Below are 10811 nucleotides of genomic sequence, written 5' to 3'. Positions count from 1 at the left end.
CGGATATAAACATGAAATGAAATGGTCCTTATTTGGCTCGTTACGGCGCAGTTTACTAACCGCGTGTTTGGTTAGACTCGTTTAAATTTCAACTTTAATTCGGTTCACTGGCTTTCTGCACGGGTCAGTAGTTTTGAGTCGCATAAAGGTCCTCGGGGGTGTCTGATTTTTTTTTATCCGCGTCAAGGATCTGAACATCTTATCTCTGAACTGTAAGTAAAAGTCCAATTCCAGGTAAGAGTAATCCTTCTGCTGCTGTGATGTGTCTCCATATGCGAGTAGAACCAGACACGGAGCGGTTTTGCAGCTGACATGCGGCCTGTGTTGAGGTTTATAAACAAACACTGGATGAACTAAATGCTACTGAAAGCTGATGCAGTTCAGATCGACGGATGTTTGGTAAAACTTTGATGTGGGCTTGTGTTCACATTGCGACACCGATCTTTCATAACAAGTTGTGCAGAAGCTTTTTTTTTCTATCTCCCTCAATAACAAACCCCTGGTAAAAACCAGTCAAACCATGCGATTATATATTATAGCCTATACACAGTACTCGAGTTGTAAAAAAAGATCAGGGGGGATGGTGGATTTTATCATATGGGGAGAGATAATTTGTGCTGATTACAAATAATATAAGATATTACAAATAAGCACTGGCCAATACACCTGCAGAAATACTGCAGGAATGACATAGCAGCAGTTAAATGCAGCCTTCTGTAAGCTTTAAATATCCACTGGGCTTACATCAAATACATCAAAACACAAAAATAAAAAACAGTTTTCTGAACTTATCAATATGCCTCTGTCCTTCACAGGATAAGTAAAATGGATCACTGCAAAAACTCAAAATCTTAACAAGAATATTTCTCTTATTTCTAGTTAAAATGTCTCATTTTAGTAAAAAAAATCTCATTACACTTAAAACAAGACTCATCACTGGAAAAAACAACAATTTTCACCTGTTTCAAGTAGATTTTCACTTAAAATAAGTAGAAAAATCTGCCAGTGGAACAAGATTTTTTTGCTCGTCTCACTGGCAGATTTTTCTACTTATTTCAAGTGAAAATTTACTTGAAACAGGTGAAAATTGTCAAATAAGTTCTTTTTCTGGTGTTATTTTTTTGGTGATGACTCTAAATGTTGAAATAGCAGTAAAACCACATTCATTGATGAAATGACATAAGGGATGGAAAGGGGGGATGGCAGTTTTACAGGGGGGATGATGTTGACCGTTTTTATTTCAGGGGGGATGCCATCCCCCCTCAACTCGAGTACTGCTTATACATTGTAACTGCAACACACATGAGACAGTAGTAGTAGTAGTAGTAGTTTATTTGGTCGATCAGTTTTAATTGATACAATACATTGCATTTCATTTCCTTTTGTAGGAAAGAAATAATAAAAAAAAAGAAGTAAGGAATAAACCGACCAAAAGGTGTAGCTGAAGCCTAAGCTTATTGTGTCTACCCTTTTTAACTTTGTTTACCTCATAGTTGATACTAATACAACAAGGACAAACAATCTACAACAACAAAAAAACAGCAAAGTAAACACACGTGCAAAACAAGAAGGAAGACAAATGTAAATATGACAGAAAAATCAAGTAAAAAACAAACAGAAGACGGATCTCAGAAAAACAAGTAACAGAGAAAGTAAATAATCAATGCTAGAAGACTGAAAACAAAAGGAAACCAAAGACTAATCATTATATTTTTTGGTATATAAATATTATTATTACAACAACAATTATTCTTATTATTGTAATCGTTTCATATAGTATGGAGCATAATATATATATATATATATAGTTTTGTATCACACTAATGTTCTGTATTTTTCGATTATATTGGATTTATTCATCGTTTTAAATGTATTTATTGAACTACAGTTTTTTAATTCATTATTTAGGCTGTTCCATATTTTAACTCCTGTAACCGATATGCATCTTTCTTTAGTATTTATCCTAGTTTTGGTTCTATTATATATGGTGGACAGTGTGTTACAACATTATTACAATAATAGTAAAAAAGAATGTGCTAGTGAGAAATTGTTTACTTTAATGAAACACTACTACAAATGAATGTCTTTGTTCATAATGTATTACAAAAATGTGAACAAAGTTTTATAAAAGTTCTCACATTTATACATGCACACCAAATACATTAATCTTTAACAACTGGCAGCCAATTTTTTTTTTTTATATATATATTTGAGATGCTGGGAATACTTGCAAGAAATATTTTTTTTGTGCAAGCTTATGCACTTTGGGCTGCACCTTACATGAATAAGGTTGCAGGTGTAATGATTGATGAGGGAATACAGACAGAGTTCTGTTGTGGAGTTAATATTTAAAAGAGGACCCTGGTGGTAGTGAGTTCTTCATGATGATCGAAGATCATAGATCACCAGCCACGCAGGTGCAAAGCATAGTTCAGAACCAGAATCAGAACCAGAAAAGGGTTTGTGCAAACAAAAAAGGTATTTGATTTGGCAGACTTTAAAAGAAATAAAGTATAAAGCAAATGAAATAAGAATGAATAAAGATCAGAAGCCACAACAATCAAATATTCAACACGATGACTGTTGAAAGGTGAGCAGATCAACAAGGAAATAAACTATTGATTCTATAATAAAATCTGTTTTTGTTTTTCCCGACAGTGTGTTAATAATACTTGATCAGTACATTTTAAGCCATCAACAACTAACTCCAGGCTTACCATCTTATTTACTTTATGAATACTCTCATCTCCTGTTCTCTTCTTACTCAGTACATATGTCTCACTTACACTGAAAATTAGGCTCACACATGGATATAAATATACATTTGGGGTTTTTTTCAGCTTTTTTTTCCCAGTGCTGTCTTATGTTACAGAAATTAATTGTAGTCCACTGTTTCTGTTATTACGTGACACAAATATGTTAGGCCATAGAGATTGAAGGGAGGAAGCAGTGACACCTTTGGCGTAGGTTACGTAGCCTACGGCGTAACCTAAGAGCCTTTACTCCGGCGCGATTCTTCACGAACAACGGACAAAAAGGGGATTATGTACATTCACTGAATGAATATTATGAAAGTAAAATATATATTTCTTGCTAGAAATGTAATCAAAATGCATTTTTATGCAGAAACTAACTCAAAATATTGATTTATTCACTAAGAAATGTCCGTCATGTTTTTTTTTTGGATTCAGTCCGCAAATGACGACGAAAAGCATTCTGGGACATTTTTATACCCCCTCGCTCGCAAAGTCAGCATGTGAAATCCCTCGATGTGAAGGGACTATTTTCAGCCCCTAGCCCTCGATATGCCCACTCTCCCTAGGTGAAAAGAGGAATTGGGACACCACAACCCTCACGGGAAGGCGCAATATGTAGGGGTAGTGAGGGCGAGGGGTTCAATTGGGAAGGGGCCTTAAACTCCAAGTGCAGAAGTTTCTGGCACAACTTCAGCTTTTTTTTCTTTCATTTTATTAGCAGAATGATTGATTAGAAAAATAATCACCATTCATGTGATGTGCTTGCCTGTGTAATACTGAAATGTATTTGTTAAAGGACATAATGAATAATGAATGCTTTAAAACGTATGATTCTATCAAGAGGAGAATAAACGTGGACTGCTCTTGTTTTCCCCCAGTAGATCTTCTGATCATGCATCTGGTGATTCGCCGGTACCGTCCCTCAGACAAGGACACTGTGGTGAGCCTCTTCAGCACCGGCATCCAGGAGCACATCCATCCGAGCTTTCAGAACGCCATGACCAGCCCCCTCTACATCAGCATCACCCTGGCTCTGCTGGGGGCCGGCTACCTCTTCAGCTCCGTTTCTGTGGCTGTTCTGTTTCCAGCAGCCTGGATGGGCCTCGTCTACTACTGTTGTCACGAGCTATACGCCGGCTACGTGCGGGAGACGCTTCGGACGGATATGCAGGACATAGTTGGGAATTACCTGAGCAGACCGGACGACTGTTTCTGGGTGGCCGAGGCTGAATTTGAAGGGAGGGTGCAGGTTTTGGGTATGGTGGCTGTAATGGGGCAGACGAGTGGAGGAGAAAAACAAGGGGCGATGTTCAGAATGATCATCTCGCCGCGGTGCAGGCGTATGGGTCTGGGCTACAGGATGACTCAGACTGTGATAGACTTCTGTAAGGAACGAGGTTTTTCTAAGGTGGTCCTGGACACCAGCTCCACTCAGACGTCTGCCGTGGCCCTGTATGCTAAACTGGGCTTCAGACACGTCCTCTCACACAACGCAACACACGTTCCCTCCTGGCTTGTTCGGCTGACTAAAGTCACAATTTTAAAAATGGAAAAGCATTTGTAAGTCTTTGATCCGCCAGTTATTATCAGCCCAAAAGCGCACACTAATGAAAACGATGTGTCACGGTTTGGTTGTTTAGTTCCTGTTTTATTTTAAAACCCGTGTCTTTGTGCTTCAGTTCTGTCTTGGCTTCCCTTGTTCCCGTCTGCCCTGATTGTCTGCACCTGTGACTGCGTTTACATGCAGTCAAAATTCGGGTTATTGCTAATATTCCGGTTACTGAAACATTCGGAATATTCAGTTTACATGCGTGAGCAAACAGGGTTATCCATGTGTACATGGTAATTAATCATTCGGGATATCCCGATCAAACCAGCGACGCACGGAAAACGTGATGACGCAATAAGCGTAATTTCCGCTTCTTCTTCCTGTATCCAAATTCAAAACAAATGCTGCCTTTGCGCAACTTTTCGCTCACCTTTTTGTAAATCTCGCTATCCCCGTACTTTCTACCGTCTACAAATGCCAAAATGTTCATATCCTTCATTACATTTATGAAGTGATTAGTCTCCTCCTCACTCCAAAAGTGTGGCGTGGTCTTGCGTTTCTCCGTGTTTATAAAAACTTCCTGGACTCAAAAGACCAGGATTCCTTGCGAACAGAGCATGCGCAGAAAACAAATTCATGTTCCGTTTGATCGGGATATTCCGTTTGGCGTTTACATGACCGAATATTCAGGTTATAAAAGGAGTAACCCAGGGGTCATATTCGCGTTTTTAAAAACCGGAACATGAGCAAATTCGGGTTATTCAAAGGGGTTATTGGTGTTTACATGGCCGTGCAAATTCGGGTTATTGCCAATATTCTGGTTTTAAAAGGGTTATTGACTGCATGAAAACGCAGTCTGTGTCTCGCCAATCCTTCTGTGTATATCTTGTCTTGTCTTTCCCGTGTTCCCTGCTGGTCCGTACTGTTTCCTCCCTCTTTGTATCCTGTCATGCTTTTGGAGTATTCAGTAATGTTTAAGCTCTTATTTTGCAATCCTGCTAAGCAGCGCTTTTCTTTGATTTAAGTACAATAAATCACTATTTTTGGAACTCCTGCCTCCTGGTCTCCTGCATCTGGGTCCTATCCACCACACTGGTGACAAGATGAGCAGAACAATCCGCTACGGTACGTTTCAATATGAAAAAACCCAAAACAAAACGTTGAGCAGGAACGTCTCAAAACTTGGCTGTTTGAACAATGAACAACAAAAAAATGGAACGATGCATGGTTAAAAACTTGAGGTAAAAATAAATAATTTTTCCAAACTTGCAGTGTAGGTTTTTCGGTCAAACCATCATGGCCACACCACTAAGGCGAGTAAAGGCTGCTCGTCTTGTTACGATACAATGTTCCGGGAAAATCTGCACGCTGGTATTCACGTGAATGTTGTTTTGGCCCTTGCCATCTTCCTGAAGAGTTTTGCACACTGGTCAAAACATGGCAACGTCATTATGGTTGGCGTCAGTACAGAAGTAGCCACATCCCCCAACCGTCACTTGTGGGTCCCTTAACATTAGTTTTTTTCTCCTTTGGAAGTCCTCAAAGAATACAACACAGACCTTGAGGTGCTTATTTTGTTTCCGCATCTGTAGAGATGCTCTGCATCTCTGAAAACTGCCTAGAGACAGTTTGTATTGTCATTGACGCTTTATACATAAAACTGACTTGAATCAAAATTGGAAATTGTATGAAGAAATCCCAATCCTCAGATACCCCACGCCTCACAGAGCTCAAAGGATGAATTGCTAATTTCCAGAGACCTGATCAGTTCTTCGTCCAGATTCTGACTGGTCAGAGCTCTGTTTGGACATCTTTGGAGATCTCAATATCAAGCAGGTGGAGAGAGTCATGGATTTTGTTTGCATAGCCAAACTCCACAGCTCCAGTGTGAGCACAGGTAGGTTTTTAATTGAATGAAATTTAGAGAGATAGGTGATTTGGAAGATGGAAATTGTCCAACCTCTTCCAGTTGCAAGTTAATTTGCAGAGATATAATCTAATGTTTAGATTAAATGATTTACTGTTTCATGGGTTTTATAAAGAGGGAAAAGACAATGTGTGGGTGTGCGTATATATATATATATATATATATATATATATATATATATATATATATATATATATATATATATATATAAAATCTTATCTCAAAATAAGAGTAAAATCCATGAGTAGTTTGTATATGCATCTATATTACATATGTTACACACATTGTACACTACAATATGTACTAATTGTTATGGTCTCGTATATACAGATGTGTGTTAGGTAAAGTGCAGTTCTGCAGTATTACACCATGAATTCTGTTGTAATAGACGCTATCAATTAAAATTGAATTGAATTGATGGTGGGGATGTGAGCTTTAGAATGTTTTTTATGTAGAAGAGAAGTTTAATCATGATTTGTAATAACTGCATTTCTTTTAGTTCTCATATTTGGACACATATACTTGTGTTTAAGCTTATTGTCACTATTTTGCACACTAAATTCCACTTATCCTTACGCAATAATTTCCCTGAGGTTTGGTTTTTAATGTAATGACAGTGAGTGATTGTTTTTTCAGGATCATAATCTACATAGTAATAGAAACATACTTTAATTCTCTGAGATCATTTCCAGGAACTGCGTAGATTTCCTAACATAAACGACTTGTTGTTTTATACTCAGATATAACAGTGATTTCATTATCGTCCCTCTGCAGATTAAGTGGTGCTACATTTCATCTATTAGTTCTCATCACATTAGTCAAACTGGTTTTATGAAACTGTGATGGGCTGTAATGCAGTCCGTAAAGCATCAGCAGGCCTATAAATGACCACTGAGCAGAGCAGTCCAGTTGCTGTCAGCCTTTTGGCTTCAGGCAGGAATTTAAACACACAGTCGATTGTTAGTTGTAAACAGCAGAGGGAGCCTGTTATCCACGAAACAGTGAAGCACTCTGAGGAAAGACAGCGCTTCCTGTCTTAAAGTGCAGTATTTACAGAACATAATTGTGGATCATTCAAATTTCTGTTATAAAATGTGTTTCCTTAAATATTGTTATAGATTTAGCTGTGGCCAATGGTTCTTTTCTATAAAGTTTAATTTTACAAAACCACAATGAGACCCCCAATGAGTCAATTAAAAATTAAATATGTCTGTAGGGAAAAGAAAATATTGTGTTGTCAGTAGTTAAACGCTTTCTCCTATACTCAGCTTTTTTGATCCAATGGGGAATTTCAACATTTGGGAGTTTGTGATGGTTTAGGTCATCTGTAACTGTCATCAACAAAATATGAAATTGGTAAAATCTTCTTAATCAGAATTACATTTTGCAGGCGTCATATTTGTTGAAGACCCTCTATTGGCTTACACACACACACACACACACACACACACACACACACACACGCACACGCACACGCACACACACACACACATACAAATGTTATAGTTCTGCATATTTATTCATTTCAATAGCAATATATTAGCAGAGGTGGACAGAGTACTCGACCCCAGTACTTGAGTAAGAGTACAAATACTACTGGTCAAAATTTACTCCGTTACAAGTAAAAGTAGCTCAGTCAAAATATTACTCGAGTAAGAGTAGAAAAGTACTTGCTTTTAAAGGTAGTTAAGTATCCAAAAGTAAATGATTTTAAATTTACTTTAAGTAAAAGTAAGAGTACATTTCTTATTTTCCACATCAGTAAATTACTATATTTTTTCTAAATTAATTTAAGGATCTTTTAACTCTTGTTTCTGAGAATTAACTCTTTGCTGGACTGATGTGCTGCTTTTAGAACCACAGGCGTAGCCATTGTTGTGGCTATGTCTTGACTTGTTGCGGCTCTGTCTTGAGAAACGCAGGCTACTTTGGCGGTATCGTTTTGAGGAGGCTTGACGTATTTCCGCTTTACGTACATCCCAGTGGAGAGCGTGCACTGTGATAGGTCTCCTCCTTTGACAAAAACAGCTTGTGTCCAATAGGATTTTAGGGAAGAAGAAAAAAGAGCAGACCTGAAAGTAACAAGTACTTTTCAGCCTTCCTAGAAATTTACTCGAGTAAAAGTAAAAATATTTGTCTTGGAAATGTATTCAAGTAAGAGTAATAAGTACCAAATAAATCTAATACTCACGTAAAGTACAAATCCTCTGGATATGTACTTAAGTACAGTACTCAAGTAAATTTACTCCGTTACTGTCCACCACTGTATATTGGAGAATAAACACAAATGCCATGTTTTTGTTGCTTTGTAACGTTGTCTGGACTCTAATGTACAAGAGCTGGACAGTCAAAAAAGCAATTTGAGAAGGTTTATATATCTATTTTGTCTCCGAAATCCTTATAAAAAAATGTATGTGGAAACACTAATGGATCTTAGTAAATCGGGCCCTAAAAATGAAGTCACTACTAGTGTCGTTTTTGTTCTTGACCACCAGGTGGTGCCAAATGTTGAATTTTCCAATAAAATCCAGGATTAGGTCAAATCACACTAATTATTAACTTTTCAAAAACATATTATAATAACAAAGAACAGAATTTACTGAGAATTGGAACGAATATATTACTACTTTTTTAGCAGGTAAAAAAAAAATCAAGCAAAAACATTCCCTCAAAAACAATCTACCACTTGACAATGATACTTTATCATTGAAAGTACAACTGAAGGTGTCATGTTTCTCATTTGACATTACATTTTCGAATTATTTCTGATCTACCAACAAGTTATATTATATTTTGAATTGTTTTAATTACACTTATTGATCCCCTGCCTCACACCTGTAATGAGCTGGGATAGGCTCCAGCAGACCCCGTGACCCTGCAGAGGATTAAACAGGTATAGAAAATGGATGGATGGACATTTATTGATCCAATTTGTTTATTTCTGACGAGTGCAGGTCAATTTTTATTAACATGACATTTGAATTGCAACATTTTCTGCTTGAATGGTCATTTAGATACAGATTCTAGCCTAGATATTAGGATGTTTAAAACAAACACTGTAGAACATTGTTTAGCAGTATTACTAATAAAGACTGAGTTGTTTGAGTAAACAGTCATTCTGCATCAGATGATCAAATCCTTCAAAGTCCAGTGTTTCTTTGACACTTATGTCCATAAGGAGTGGATGCAAACTCCCAGCTACAACAGCATACCCGTGACTGATGTTTATCTCCTTGTTTTAACTCTTCAACTTGAATGGTAATTGTAATGATCCAAAAATGACACTAGGAAGATCCTGTATAAGTTTGCTTCTTTGTTTCCTCATTCAGACCTGACAAATATCCACCAGAGCGACATATATCAGGAACATTTTTCAGGAAACAGAGAAGGTTTATGTAACTCCAGCGGGTTGAAAAACGTAGCTGTCCGTATCTATGTTCAACAAGCTCTGAAATCGCTCCTCTCCTAAGAGTACTGTACCTCCTGTCGTAAACTGCACTCTCTATTTAACTCCTTTACCTTCACCTGAATGCTATTTTAACTGCAGCTCCTCTACAATTTGCCTTGTTTACTGTGCCTTGATTTATCTGCTCTGTCATCAGTCACTTTGGGTAAAAGTATTTACTAAATGTAGCATTACACAAAAATGTCAGTCTTTTTTTTCCATCTTTCCTAACCTGCACTTTAACTCATTTGGTATTTTCTCTTATCAGTTGGCAGAGACCAACGTGTTTCACCTGAGGTTCATATCATTTTTAAGTGCCTGTTTTTGCTCATTTTTAAGACGTGAAGTACAAAAGGTAGTGTTGAGAACATTTGAAAATGTTTTTTCACTTATCTTTGAACAACCAGGTGTTGAGGTTTGCCCAAGGTACCAGAGCGACGGGTACAATGTAACAAATCAATCAGGGACGGGGTTGATTTCAATGATCTGAAGGGCAGAAAGCACCTGTCTTTATCTTGAACTGGCAAAAATTCAACTTTTGAAATTATGTTCCTCTAATGCAGGGGTCGGCAACCCAAAATGTTTAAAGAGCCATATTGGACCAAAAACACAAAAACAAATATGTCTGGAGCCGCAAAAAATGAAAAGTCTTGTATCAGCCTTAGAAAGGAAAGCAACACATGCTGCATGTTTCTATATTAGTTATAACTGTGTCCTCGGCTGCAAATGTAGCTGCTGTCTTTCCACATGACTCTTTTTGTCACGAAAATCTATGGAAGAGTATTAGGGCCAGGCAGGAAGATTTTTTTTTCATTATGCACTTCGAGAAAAAAGTCGAAATGTTGAGAAAAAAGTCAAAATGTCGAGATTACTGTTGAAGTACAATATTGAGAAAAATCGAAATGTCGAGAAAAAAGTCGAAATGTCAAGAAAAGTCAAAATGTCGAGAAGAAAAAAAAGAAAAGAAAAAAAGAGAAAAAAAAGAAAAAAAAGAGAAAAAAAGGGAAAAAATGAAAGAAAAAAAAACATTTTAGAAAAAAAGTTCCAGGGAGCCACTAGGGCGGCGCTAAAGAGCCGCATGCGGCTCTAGAACCGCGGGTTGCCCACCCCTGCTCTAATGCAAGTTGCAGTCAG

The 10811-nt window shown here is 37.5% G+C and overlaps 1 protein-coding gene across 4 annotated transcripts; it reads left to right on the top strand.

The window, feature by feature from the left end:
• On the top strand, positions 1 to 5354 carry nat8l2 (N-acetyltransferase 8-like 2). Of its 4 annotated transcripts, none has more exons than XM_061728424.1 (2): positions 1 to 212; positions 3638 to 5354. In XM_061728424.1, exon 2 carries the CDS (start codon positions 3649 to 3651, stop codon positions 4318 to 4320), a length of 672 nt encoding a protein of 223 aa, XP_061584408.1. In that variant the 5' UTR covers positions 1 to 212; positions 3638 to 3648; the 3' UTR covers positions 4321 to 5354. The 4 variants fall into 4 exon arrangements, with proteins under 4 accessions (XP_061584408.1, XP_061584407.1, XP_061584410.1 ...); XM_061728423.1 differs by having other exon boundaries at positions 3635 to 5354; XM_061728426.1 differs by having other exon boundaries at positions 1 to 234.
• Positions 5355 to 10811: the final 5457 nt, after the last annotated feature.

The sequence above is a fragment of the Cololabis saira genome, chromosome 8 (genome assembly GCF_033807715.1).
Source record: "Cololabis saira isolate AMF1-May2022 chromosome 8, fColSai1.1, whole genome shotgun sequence".
Classification (NCBI taxonomy): Eukaryota; Metazoa; Chordata; class Actinopteri; order Beloniformes; family Belonidae; genus Cololabis; species Cololabis saira.
The sequence above is the reverse complement of the archived record's forward strand: the minus strand, read 5'-3'. Positions and strand labels throughout refer to the sequence as shown.